This window comes from Euleptes europaea, chromosome 8 (genome assembly GCF_029931775.1).
Source record: "Euleptes europaea isolate rEulEur1 chromosome 8, rEulEur1.hap1, whole genome shotgun sequence".
Taxonomy (NCBI): domain Eukaryota; kingdom Metazoa; phylum Chordata; class Lepidosauria; order Squamata; family Sphaerodactylidae; genus Euleptes; species Euleptes europaea.
The window spans coordinates 82,019,843-82,034,275 of NC_079319.1; the positions used below are offsets into that span (position 1 = coordinate 82,019,843).

Here is a 14,433-nt window from a genome sequence, read left to right on the forward strand (position 1 = left end):
AGTTAATAGTAAGCAGATTGTCATGGCAGTATAGGCTTGCCAACCTCCAGGTACTAGCTGAAGATCTCCTGCTATTACAACTGATCTCCAGATGATACATATCAGTTCACCTGGAGAAAATGGCCGCTTTGGCAATTGGACTCTATGGCATTGAAGTCCCTCCCCAAACCTCACCCCCCTCAATGCCCTGCCCCATAAAACCTCCCACCAGTGGCGAAGAGGGACCTGGCAACCCTATGGAAGTATGAGGCAAAAGCTTGGAGAAGACGTCTTAATCCCACCCTCGAGTAGGAAAGAAGGGTTTTATCATCTGCATAAAGTAGAATTGGTACCAAACTAGGAACATGGAAGTGTTTAGCTTGCAATTTATTATGGAAGTCGTATAAATAGAGGTTAAATAGATCTGGGGACAGAACACATCCCTGTCTAACTCCTGGGACCGGATTTGAGAAATGACCATTTTATGGGATATTTTACTCTCATGGAAGTTGAATTGTGTGAAGTTGTAATAGTGTGTAAAGTTGTAATAGTTGTTCGGGATTTAACCTATCAAAATGAATAAAATTACTCTGAAAATTATAAAAAATGATACTTGATTCATCTTGTTTTGCTTTTTCAAATCACAGGTTAAAAGTTCAGTAAGTTAATACTGCATGTCATAGGAATTATTGTTTGCTGGATATACAATAGTTAGAATTTGTGCAGATTTCAATATGCACATTTCATTTGGCCACTAGAATAAGAATGATAATCAAGGCATAATACCTTAATGTCATCAAGTGACTAGATTGCTGTCAAGAATATTTCATTTCAGTACTATAGGGTATTGTAGCATTGCATGTTCTTTTATTATTATTATTTTTATTTATTCAGTTTCTAACCCATCCTTTCCCCGACCAAGGGCAGGCTCAGAATGGCTAACAATCATAGAAATACATAGCCCTTAAATATCAAATAATTAAAATAAAACAACAATTAAAACCTGAGAACTATGATTCTATGAACTAACAGATGGCGCCAAGATGGTAAGAGACCCAGGCCTGATTTCTTGGACTGCTTCCTAGACTTTGCCTTACCACTGCTGACTCCACTATTTCTGTGCAGCCGCCCTGGCTGCAGAAGCCTTGGCTTCTGTACCCTCCACCGCTTCCTGCCATGCCCGCTCTCAGTTCCCTCTGCACCATGCTGCAGTAGCAGCCCCCGCCAGCCTGCCCGGCCAGTACAGTAGGGTTGCCAACTTCCAGGTAGTAGCTGGAGATCTTCTGCTATTACAACTGATCTCTAGCCAATAGAGATCCGTTCAGCTGGAGAAAACGGCTGCTTTGGCAATTGGACTCTATGGCATTGAAGTCCCTCCCCAAACCAACCCTCCTCAGGCTCTGCCCCAAAAACCTCCCACCGGTGGCAAAGAGGGACCTGGCAACCCTATTTATAGGTAACCTATGAGGTAGGCTAGGCTGAAACTATGTGACTGGCCCATGGTCACATAGTGAGCTCATGGCTAAGCAGGGATTTGAACTCTGGTCTCCCCATCTTAGACCAACACTCTAACAACTATACCGCTCAAACACTGGATACTCAGGGTGAATCGCCACATGAATCTCAGTATCCACGGTAAAAACTGATTTCTCAGGTACCCTGGCCTGAAAGTATGAGCGTATTTGTTTGGTTGAAGTAGTGTCCAGGACAGCAGAATCATCTCACTTTTTATATTATCTCTCTCCCCTCCCCCACGTACAGACGAACAGAGACAAAAAAAGCCAAAGACAAAAATATTCCCATTTTTTCCATTTCTTTTTCTCTAAAGCAAGTCCCAGGACACCACCATTTGGCCCACAGGCCTCTGCTCACCACCCCACCAACTTACAACCTCCAGTATTTGAGGAACAGGCTTTTGCGCCTCCCAAACACACCAGACTAAATATAATGGAGATGGAAATATTCCTTTTATTTAAAAGAGGGCCTTGGTAATAAAATAACCTTGCCACCTTTCAGGAACCATTTTTTCTCCCCCACCCAGAGCTAAAGATAAAATGGGACCATTTAATTGCCTAAAGCAGGGCTCACCAAGACACAGTAATACTGCAATTATTACTATACCATCTGCAAAGGCAAACCAAAATTCACTTGATCCATTACTTGCATCAGAGTTTGTGTTGGAGGCCACAGGACATGTACTCTTCAGTCCAATCTCTGAAGCCTTCTGATTGCTAAGTGGAATCCACAAGTTCTGTTAATCTTCCCCTCCCTTCCCCTCCAGGTGCCTTCTCTCCCCCCCCCCATTGTTTCTTCACAGACAGTATTATTCACTGAAGGTCCCCTCCCCTTCTGATCTTGACCACATTAAAGAAACTAAACCAGCCCTCTGCCTCCTAAGAACGTGCTCAGTTGCTACAAAGACCAACAGGACTGACAGAACTTGACATCTTGAACAGCTTCATGATGCTACCTGGAAGCCTGGAGGGGGATATTTCCCCCACTAGGAAATCCTGGAGGGGGCTTGAGCCCTGCTGCCTCCCCTGAAGTTTACACCCCTGAGGCTATACATGTTGTAATAAATAAATAATTTGGCCCATTTTATGGGTAAACACTGAGGCTCGCCAGCAGCTGAAGCCCTGGGCAACAATTCTCAGCATAAATACAACCACTCATTTTAATGCTGAAACACTCAATGTCAGAAATAAGACCCACAATCAGGTCCATGGCAGAGAAGTCCTAGGTAGGTTCAGCAGTTTCTTCTTCAGTACCTTAGGCAATCCCTTCAGTACATTTTGCAATCCCATCATACACACAACGTCCACAGCCCCTCCTGCCATACCACGAACAAGCGCCCAGATGACAGTCGTTTCCAGAAATCCTACATAACCGGGAAGGAGGATGTGAAGTAGTCAGGCATAAGCAAAGTATGGATCAACATCATGATACCAATGGCAAACTATGATGTCTAAAAGACACATATGCAAACTGTGTCCAATGTGTCGCTTAACAGATCTGCAATTAAGCAGAAATTCACACCTGAATTGGGAGTAAATACTGCCCTCACAGAAGGCAGTGAGACAGGGCATAATTTCTGAAAGGTTCACCAGAACCTCCTTGATATCATGGACTCAGCAGGAACATCCATATGCCGCTACATGCTGGGGTTCCCTGCTGATAGGGCAAGGATGATGGACACAGGAGGCTGAGGGCTCCCTCCAGACCAAGAAGTGCCACCCAGGCAAGGCACTTTTGAAAGTAGGGCAGAATGCTCCTCCCTCCCCCTCCCAATGCGGCCCATTGACCTCCCCAAAATGATGCTCCTGGGGGAACAGGGTTTCTCCAAAACAGCAGGAGAGGCAGATGGGAAGGTCTGCAACAGGTATAAGGAATCAGTGGAAATTACCCTACCCTAGGGTTGCCAGGTCTCTCCTTGTGGGGGATGAAAGATGGGGGCGGGTTAGGGTTGCCAGCTGCAGGTTGGGGAACTCCTGGAGAATTGGGGTTGGAGCCTGGAGAGGACAGGGACTTCAGTGGGGTACAGTGCCATAAAGTCCACCCCCAAAGCATCCGTTTTCTCCAGGGGAACTGATGGCCATAGTCTGGAGATTACCTGTAATTCCAGGGGATCCTGAGGTCCTACCTGGAGGCTGGCATCCCTACCCTATCCCTTCCAAGAGAGCCAGCAAGGTGTAGTGGTTAAGAACGGTGGTTTGGAGAGGTGGAGTCTGATCTGGAGAACCAGGTTTGATTCCCCACTCCTCCACATGAGCGGTGGAGGCTAATCTGGTGAACTGGATTTGTTTCCCCACTCCTACACACGAAGCCAGCTGGGTGACCTTGGACATGTTATTCTCTCTCAGCTTCACCTACCTCACAGGGTGTCTGTTGTGGGGAGGAGAGTGAAGGTGATTGTAAGCCGGTCTGATTCTCTTTTAAGTGGCAGAGAAAGTCGGCATATAACCCCCCCCCAACAAAAATCAACATTAGTGGAAAATTCAGTCTCGATCCAGCCCATAGGAAATGCAGGGATGAGGAATCAAGATTTAAACAGGGTGCTGCTACCATTGTCCCTCTGATTGGCTGACACATCTCTTGCCTTACAGATCACAACTTGTGCAAAGGTATGAGAGAGCTAAAGCCACAGAGAAGATGGCAGCACTCTTTATGGGGACAAATTTTCACATTTAAAAAAATGAGGAGAATCTGGGATGTTCCCAGGACAGTTACATCCTGAGGCCGCAGTCAAAACTACAGGGCTGTCCCAGGGAACGGATATCAGTTGGAAGGCATGAGATAAGTCTGAGGCTTTTAAAAAAAGTTTCTTCTATCAAATCCACAACTTGGAGTGTAAAATGGACATGCGAACCCTAAAGACTTCCTCATTTCTGAGAAGGCGTTCAATCAGCAGTGGGCATTTATTTCATTCATGGGGGAACATAAAGTGCAAAATATATTTTGCTGTCGGCTTAAAGCTCGTTAGCTAGAAACTCATTTAACCTTTGGATGACAACACTAAAGGACTCAGAATGGCCATAATTGAGTTTATAAAAGAGGTGGGAAGCAGAGACAGAAAATGAAAGGCAGGTACTTGAAATTTACTAACTGAAGGCTGCCAGAAAAAAATCTCATATCTAGGTCCATTTTATTCTATTTTTTAATCACAGGGAATTGTCCCTTGGGGACAAGTGGAAATTGGGAAGTTTATCTGAAAGGTGGGGCTATACAAAAAATGAAATACAATAAATATCTTATTAATGAGCTATGGTAATGCATTCAAAATTGTATTGAATAACACATGAAAAATAGCTATGGGTGCTTCAGAGTAGGGAGCACAGGTTTAATTTTGTACAAAGAGAGAGAGAAAAATTAAAACCACTGTGTATAGAATCATAGAGTTGGAAGGGACCTCCAGGGTCATCTAGTCCGATCCCCTGCACAATGCAGGGAATTCACAACTACCTTCCCCCTGCACTCCCAGTGACCTCTACTCCATGCCCAGAAGATGGCCAAGATGCCCTCTCATCATCTGCCTAAGGTCATAGAATCAGCATTGCTGACAGATCTAGCCTCTTTTTAAAAACCTCCAGGGAAGGAGCGCTTACCACCTCCCGAGGAAGCCTGTTCCTCTAAGGAACCGCTCTAACTGTTAGAAAATTCTTCCTAATGTCTAGACAGAAACTCTTTTGATCTAATTTCAACCTGTTGGTTCTGGTCCGACCTTCTGGGGCAACAGAAAACAACACAGCAAGCTATGAGGACTAGGCGTGCATGGGTTGAACTCAATGGTTGAGCGATTTTAGACTTATATTTATGTTGATTCCAATTATGTATTATATTTTAAAATCATGCTCTCAACGGCTTTTTATGAGTGACAAGTATTTATTGGGGTATATACTTGCTATCCTTTTTATGTATGTATATGTATATTTATGTATATCTTTTATTTGCTGGTCTTGGACCGTATTAAACTTATTACCCTTACCCAACACAGCACCATCCTCTATATGACAGCCCTTCAAGTACTTGATCTCTAGCCCCCACCTAGAGGTTTAAGCAAAGTAATAGTACTAGGCTCTAGGTATAATAATTCAAGTTCAAACAAATAAGTGTGTGTCAAAAACACGTTTAACTAAACATAACAACAACCAACAATAAGTGTGAAACAACAACTATGTACAGGGTATACACTAAAACAATACAGCAAGACAAGTGTGAAATATAATGAAATTATAAGGTGAGTATGAATACTTTTCTTTCTTTGTACTTAATCATTTCTTCTTTGTTACAGGTATTTCTAATTCATCACAGCTTATTCAATATCAGTCCTAAGACTTTTTGACATGGAACAAGGGAACGTTGTCCGGATAAACTATCATGCTTTCGCTACTATAGCGTAGCTTCATCAGCCAAAGTTCCAATTCAGTGTTTCTTTCAAACTTCAAATTAATGAATTTTTTCATAGATTTATCCAAGGTTATTTGGAGATCTCAAAGCGCCTCTGCGGCTGTTCATTCTTTCTCTGCATCTCATGATGTGTGATTGTAGAGCCTAGTACTATTACTTTGCTTAAACTTGACTTATAGTATATGGTGATTTCTTGTTAGTATGCCCACCTAGAGGTTGGCAACCTTAGTTCCCCTTGAGAAAATCGCTGCTTTGGAGGGTGGGCTCTATGACATTATATCCCTTTGAGGGCTCTCCCCTCCTCAAACCTCACCATCCTCAGGCTCCCCCGACAATCTCTAGGGATTTCCTAACCTGGAATTGGCAACCCTACCTCCTCCCCACCCAACAGCCAGCCTACCTTTATCTCCCATGTTTTAAGCTTTCACTCCCCCCCCCCGGCAGCCTCTACCTAGGAAATCTGTAGGTTAGGCTGACAGTATGTGACTGGTCCAAAATCACCCAGTGGGCTTCCACAGCAAGATGCGGACCATACTCTGAAGCTCTAAGTGCTACACCACTTTGGCTTTCATAGGATGGCTGCTGTTGAACAGTAGCCAGCAGCAGGACCTCGCTGAGTTGTGCAAGTCGGGTGGTGTCCAGTCACCTAGCGGTTGTTGCCAGACCTAGGGTTGCTTTGAGAAGGGCAAAATGTCATGCAAAATCATTCCATAGAACTCAGGTGCAACATATAGAAGCTCTTCACACGTCTATGATGTTTAAGATGCTCTGAAAAAACACTGTTTAGTTCAGCATGATGGCAACTTAGGCACGGAAAGCAGAGGGGGAGAGGAGAACACCTTGAGCGGAGGGAGTGGGCTGTCCGAACTCACCTGAGGCACCCGGTGGCGTTGCGCAGCACCTGTGATGAATGGAGCTGGATTTTGTGGTCATCCTGGAGAGGGGAGTTCTCCCATCCTGAATGAGGAATGATCACTGCGTTGGTCAAAACTGCGAGGGCATCTTGGATAATTGGCATCTTTAATGCATCGCAAGAGGACAGATTCCACAGTACACCTGAAAAGAAGTTAAGGAATAAACAGTTTAGTGAGACACAAAAGAACAGATGCAGCACAGCAGCAAAACTGCCATAGTACAGAAGAAAAACTCTGCCGAAGCAGATCAAAAGTTGATGTAGACCATATTCGTGTTTCCAAATGTGGCCACCCAGACACTTCTGAGACCACAATCCTTCCTTGCTAGGCCCTGGGGTCTATCAAGAGCTGTGCTGCCTCTCAGTATAGAGCAGTGGTACTCACTTTGTGGATTGTAGAGAGCCACATTCACAGTTACCCTCAGCCAAAAGAACCACTTTTCTTCCCTTCCCTAGCATGAGGCCTACACTTCAGGGAGGCAAAGCTTACCTGTTCCTTTGGCCACAGCCATTCCAAGGCAGGAACCAATGGCCCACCACAGTCCCCACCTGGTAAGAGCCTTGTCCAGTCCCCCAAGATAGGGGCCAAGCACCCCATTGGGGATCAGAGCTTAGAAGAGCCACAGATGGCAAGTCAAAGAGGCACTCAGGGCTCCCTAGCCACTGAGGGAGGATTGGGTTTATTTATTATAGCTAATAGTAATTGAGTAATCACCACCACCAGAATTTTTCAATGCATATATCTGGGGAGATGTAGCCAACCTGTCCTCAAGAAAAGATACGCAAATGCTATGAGGACATGACAGAGCCAGTGTGGTGGAAGAGCCAGCATGGGGTAGTGGTCGAAGTGTTGGACTAGGATCCAGAAAAACCAGGTTTGAAACCCCCCTCTACCATGAAAACGTGCTGGGTGACCTTGGGCCAGTCACACACTTTCAGCCTCGACCCTGGCAAATATCTGGATGGAATACCAGGGGTGTGACGCAGAGGCAGGCAATGGCAAACCACCTCTGAACGTCTCTTGCCATGAAAACTCTGCGAGGTCGCCATAAGTCAGCTGTGACATAATGGCAAAAAGAGAGAGAGAGAGAGAACATGAACAATCCATGGTCACACAGACTTTCTGTGTGATCACTGATCAGCAGTCACAAGATTTCTGGTTTTCTACACTATATGCTGACACATGTAATGCAGGCTTCTGCCACTGTGGACCAGGCTAAAGGAGTAAGTGTGTAAACTGCCTACCCTGGTTCAATGTTGGAGTTCCTGCGCACCCTGGAATTATGTTCCACCACTTTTGCTACTACAGTGTTATTTTTATGCTGTCTTTCTGTTTAATAGTTGTACAAGGTAGCTTATAACCTTAAAATCTGCGAACCAGCATCACAGACAAAATATTACTATCATTTTCTGAAAAATTAAAAACTTCAACAAAACCTACGTAAAGAATATATAAAGAGTCAGAAAGAGAGTTGCAATATAGTTTTTCTACAGCTAAGCATCTGTATTGAATGTCAGGGAATGAAGGACTTTGCGTAAGGCATTGGCTGTGGGAACATACAGGCCAGATGGCCCAGACTAGCCTGATCTAATCAAATCTCGGAAGCTAAGCAGGGTTAGCCCTGGTTACTACTTGGATGGGAGATGACCAAGGAAGTTCCATGTTGCTACGCAGAGGCAGGCAACGGCAAACCACTTCTGTCCGTCTCTTGCCTTGAAAACCCTATGAGGGGTTGGCCATAAGTTGGCTGCAACTTGATAGCAGTTTTCACCGCACAGCCTGCCACACTTATGATGAAGCCACAGGACAGTCAGCGGAATGATCAGAATGTCTCCTTCTACAGTACTGGGCCTGCTTCAAATCTAAGCCCCTCAGACTACTAAAAAATAGCTATGTTGTCTCTCTGTGAAAAGCTGATGTCACAATAAATAGGACACATTTGTGTACTTACTAAGCTGACGTCAAAATGTACTTTTGCAGGAAAAAAATGACCGAGCTGATTAACTGATTTGAAATCCTATATATTAGACTCATCTCCATCTGCTGTAATTCTTTGCAACACATCTGAATACCATCTTGAAACTAAATGTCAAAATATTTTATCAAAAAAGTACTTTGTAAATAGGTCTGATGGAAATATTATATTACCTTAAATGCACAAAAGTTTCCTTGATGAAAAAGAAAAATACTCTTTACATTTCCCCCCACTGCAACCTGTTTTGTACCCCTGAACGGTTTAATGGAATAAATGAATGTTTTTGGGAAAGAGAAACAGGCATGTGACACTGCAGAATTTCCACTTGCATTTGCAACACCTGGAGTGTGTGGCTTGGCTTCAAATGAGTCCACAGAAATGTACAGCTGCAACTCTAGGAAACACTCTCCTGGAAGAAATACCCACTGAATAAAATGGGACTTTCTTCTGAGGATATCTGCCTAGGCTTGTTTCCTGTATCAATCAGCTGCAGCATGTTCATGACGTGAAAGAAACAACTCTCTTTCAAAGAACACAATCTTCCCTGCCTGGTCGATTGGAGCCTAATTTGTTCCAGTTCACCAGGACAGAGGCTATTTTCAAGCCTGCCCTAGTCAACACATTTCAAAGAAATGTATTAAAATGTAATTCTAACGTAAGAAAAAGAGATAGATTCAAATATGGCTTAGGACAAAAGGGTCAAGTAGAACATCCATGATGTATTTTTCTCCTCCAAACGGGGAAACTGTTCTTATCTTCTGCTGTAATATTTGTTTGTTTTAATAGCAGTCCAATGACTTGAGAGGGTATTGAGTAGATTGAGGCCACACGTCCTGGTATCACAGACAAGAGAGTGGGATCCAAGGTTGCCATTCCACCAGAAGGACAGCTGGGGTGGTTTTGTCCACCTTTATTGCTGATTCTTCCCTCCCCACTGCAGATCCTCACTCTGCTCTGTTCCCCAGGGTCCCCTGAGCCCCACGGAGCAGAATTCCAGCAGCTGCAGCCAGGCAGGGAAGTCTCCTTCTGCTGACAGAGCTCTGGCATCCAACCCACTCAAACAACATGCAGGAAATACCAGTGGCAGCTGCAGTGATCACTAGGAAGGAAACCATGACCAGCATCTTTCAGGTTTTATCAGCTATGCAACGCTAAAATGCAGGAAAAACAGAAGCAATCCTGCTGCTACATTTATAGTGGTAACATCTCCTCTTTTCTGCCAGTATGGATATTCATTATCACATGATAGGAAGTACCGCTGGCCATGGTCCTAATTTTGTTGGTATTACACTGAAGATCATGAGAACAATATTCTCTTCAGCCTTAACACTGTAGAGTTTAATGCTTAAAAAATGTGGTAAGAAAACCTACATTTGGACTGCACCAGATTGGACTGCAGGTGGAGACCTGCATGACTGAAAGCTTCTCCTTAAAAAAAAAATCCCTGCAACTAGAGAACTAGCATATCAAGGTGAAGGTTTGTCCAGCTTTCTCTTGATATCCTTGTTTTCCAGGAGAAATCTTGTTTGCCTGGGACTTTCTATCATACAAGTCCTTACCTGCAGTCTGAGTCAATACAGCCTAAACACAGGTTTACTTCCTTATTTGCTGTCTAGGAGACTGACACTGCTGCAACTTTCCAAGGCAGGAGGACAAAAGAAAGAAGTCTGTTGGTCTCTGTGGCTGACCACAGCAAATTTGAGAATACAAAGGACGTAAAGTATTCTATGAGTGAGACAGATAGCACCATTGCTCCATTTAGAGTGTTCTATACTTCAATCCAAGTGTTAAAGCAGAAATTCACCTGGAATTACAAATATTAAAGAATATTTAATTGATTCCAAATCAACCTTATCCACAATGTTCAATTTATAAATTTCTTGACACCTTCTCCACACGTGCTGCTTCCCTTTGCCTTCACTGCCATCCTCTCTGATTAGCTATCAAATGCCTTGTGACTTTCGGAGGGGCCCAGATGAGAAGCAGCATGGAGGCAACCGAGCTGCTCCCAGCACTTGCCAGCTGAAGGGGAGTCTTGGGAAGGAGATCCCCCCCCGGGGGGCTAACATTTCACATTCTAAGCCCCCCCCCATGAGGTCCATGTGTTTTGGGCGCCGTGTTCCTCTTTGTGGATCTAAATGAAACCGGCTTAGGTGTCGGGCACTGCCCGAGCCGTACCGCACCCGCCATTTCCCCCCCTCCGTCTTTTTTTCCTTTTTTTCTCTGTTCCCTCTTTTCCTTTTTCAACGAGATTGGGGAGACGTTCACGGCAGGCCCTAAAAGGACAATATTTTGAAAGGGCAGTAACAGCTACAACTATTAAAGATCCTAGAAGTCTGGCGGAGAAGCGGCAAAGAGGAACTGAACGGAGACTGGAGGACCGCAGCACGGACTCAAAGCGAAAGCAAAGTGACTGGATCAGAGATGCTACTTAAACAATAAGGGAGAAAAGGTATTTGCTACTGAGAAGGGAAGAACATTTTGAGGTAGGGGGGCAAAGCGATATTGGAAGCCCAGAGGGTATTAAAACAACTTTCGTTTTTCAAGCCACTGGGTTCCTGCGGCAGTGGCGGGGAAAAGCGAGAGGGAAAAGGGAAGGAACACAATACAAGTCTCCCGTGCACAAGGGAAAGGGATATTGACTTAACCGGGGCCCTACCTTTCCAAGGTGTCAGATCAGACAGAGAGCTGACTCTGTGGGCACACAGCCAAGACTTGCCAACTGAAAGTCTCCATTGGCATCTGGTGTCCTTAAGGAAGTGGAGCAGTCATTTTGAAGGAGAGGGATGGTGTCTTACTGAGCTTCAACAATGACATCTAGTGGACACAGTCAGAATAGTCCCCCACAATTAAATGCTGCCCTTTGCCGTTGACTTATGTTGAGCCTTGCTATATAAACTACTCTTACCTTCCTAGCAAAGCAAGTAGAACTAACTGTAACCTAACAAGTAATAATCAACTAATTTCGGGTTTGGCAAAACTAACAATAATTAATAAAGGGGATTAATTTAATAATAATACTAAATTGATCAGAAATTAATTCTATTTGTAAAACTGTTCATTTAATGACTGTTTAAAGTGTTTAATGGTTCTGAAAGCACAGATATGCTGAATTTTTAATAATGATTGGAATGATATTGTCTTTGATTGCTTAAATTGTTTAATTGATTTTTAAGACCAATATTATGCATTCATAGAATTTATTATAAATAGTCTAAATTGATTGTCAGTATTTTAAAGAATGAATTAATATGAAAAAGAGATCAGCTCAACCAAAGAAACAGCAATCACCTACAACTCAGGGGTCAAAAGAAGGAACAAAAGAAGGGGATATTAGACAGAAGACAGCCATTCAAACCTTTTCCATGAATATACAAAATTTCTTATATCAAACAGGAATGCCAAGAAATAAAAAAACGAAGGGGAAAAATTCGGATGATGAAGACACTCAAATGGATGAGCTTAAGAACTTGATGATAAAATTAAATGGAAAAAAATGTGAAAAAGCAAGAAGAAAATAAAAAGAAGTTACAAGAGACACCACAGCAAAGCTTGCAAGAAAGCCATGAAAAATTACAGGATTCTATTCAAGAAACCTTGTCAAGAATTGAGAAAAAGATTGATGATAATACCAAGGAGATAAAAACACTTCAATGTAGACAAAATAAGATTGAAGAAGAGCTGGTGCAGCAAGCTATTACTCTGAACCTGCATGAAGACAAGCTTAACTACGCTGAAGAGCGATGGGACCATCAAGACATAATTAATCGTGAACAGAATTTGAAATTAGAGGCTTTGGAGAAAATTTTGGCCTAGCGGACCTTGAATCGGAACTACAAGTTACTTCAAGAAACGTATCAACTGAAGGAAGAATTTGTTCAAATAGAAAAGATATTCAGAATAAATTCAGCGTATTCCAAGAGATATCAAACTCCTAGAAACATTTTGGTTAAATTCACACATCAGAAGACAAGAGACGAGATTTTGCATCTTCAGAGAAAGCACCATCTTCAACATGAAGGGAAAGACATTTTGGTTCTCGCTGACTTGCCACTGGCTGTGATCCAGAAAAGGAAGCAATTTGATGACCTAAGAGCAGCCTTGCATAAATGGAACATTAGATTCCGTTGGATTGCACCATATGCTTTGGATATTTCATTACCAGAAGGGAGAAAAATTGTCAGGAACAGAGAAGAAGCCGATCAGCTCATCGCAGAACTAACCGTCAAATTTCGAAGGGGGAAACCAAGTAGTGAACAAGGAACGCCAGCAAAAAGAGACACAGAAGAGCAGATAAGTGACAAGAGATTGCACAGACAAGAGCTTAGAGAATCGCTTTTGGGATTGGTTCACGTAGACCCCCACACACCACAACCAGAGAGAGAACAAGTTAACGCACTGTTGGAAGCTACGAAACCACTTGTCTCCCCAGAAACCCTCTTGGAAATAGCAAGAGAAGAAAGGAGACAAGCAGAGATACTTGCCTTGGGGGGAATTCTATTAGAGGAAGAAGAGGAGATACCGGAAGAACAGAAACTAGACGAGGCTGCAGGAACAAGTTAAGATGGACAACTTAAGAATCCTATCAGTTAATGTTAATGGGCTAAATTCACCACCATAAAGGAAGAAAATATTGCATAAGTTGATTAAAGAAGACTGTGACATAGTTTGTATACAAGAAACCCATATTAAAAATGAGCACGGCAAATTTTTGGAATGCAAGAAGCTAGGGAAACTATACTTTTCATCATCAACTAAGAAGAAAAAAGGAGTTGCAACATATGTAAAGGGGAATAAGCTGTCAATTATAGACTCATTTAAAGATTAGAAAGGAAATAAACTCCCCAAAGTGGTATTTCAGTTTTTGGAAGACTGGAGTCTAACTGATGTATGGCGATTTAAACACCCAAAAACGTGAGACTACCGTTTTCTCCAGAAGGCATAATTCCTATTCAAGAATTAATTTAGGACTAATTTAGGACAATTTAGGACTCTTTACAACAATCAGAAGAAGAACATAAGAAATCAGGCAGAAAACAAACTTTGACCAAAATACAAGAAATAAAACAGAAAATTGGTGGCTTAGAAATAGAAAAAATGCAGAAAAAAAACTAAAATTTGCCAAGCACAGATTTTTTGAACAAGCAAACAAACCTGGAAGATATGCTGATATGCTAAAGAAAGAATTGGAGAAAAGAAGGATTTTGGCTGTATTGAAAGATAGCCAGTTGACTAACAAAGAGGAAGACATTCAAGAAGTTTTTATGGACTATTATAGAAAACTGTACCAGAACAATGACACTGAACAAACAGGTATAGAAAAGTATATTCAATCTGCAAGTTTGAATAAGTTCTCAGATGAGGACAGAAACTTACTGAACCAGAAGATTGCCATGCAGGAGATATCAGACGCAATTACAAGACTAAAACCAGATAAGGCACCTGGACCAGATAGACTCACAGCAAATTACTATAAACTGATGGAACATACTTTGGTGATACACTTACAGAAAGTCTTTAATGCAGTAAGAGGGTAAACTACCTGGTTCATGGAAAAAAAGTTCATATTTCTCTGATTCCAAAAGAGAGTCATCTTCCAAGAGCATATAGACCAATTTCCTGATTAAATGTGGATTACAGATTATTGGCCATGATATTAAC

The 14,433-nt window shown here is 42.7% G+C and overlaps 1 protein-coding gene across 1 annotated transcript in view; it reads right to left on the reverse strand.

Moving 5' to 3' along the window:
- Positions 1-14,433, reverse strand: part of CTNND2 (catenin delta 2) — a 509,931-nt gene that overhangs the window by 95,708 nt on the left and 399,790 nt on the right. The window contains exon 11 of the mRNA XM_056854116.1: positions 6,756-6,939. Within this exon, the coding sequence (XP_056710094.1) occupies positions 6,756-6,939 (184 nt within the window). The remainder of the gene's footprint in view (positions 1-6,755; positions 6,940-14,433) is intronic.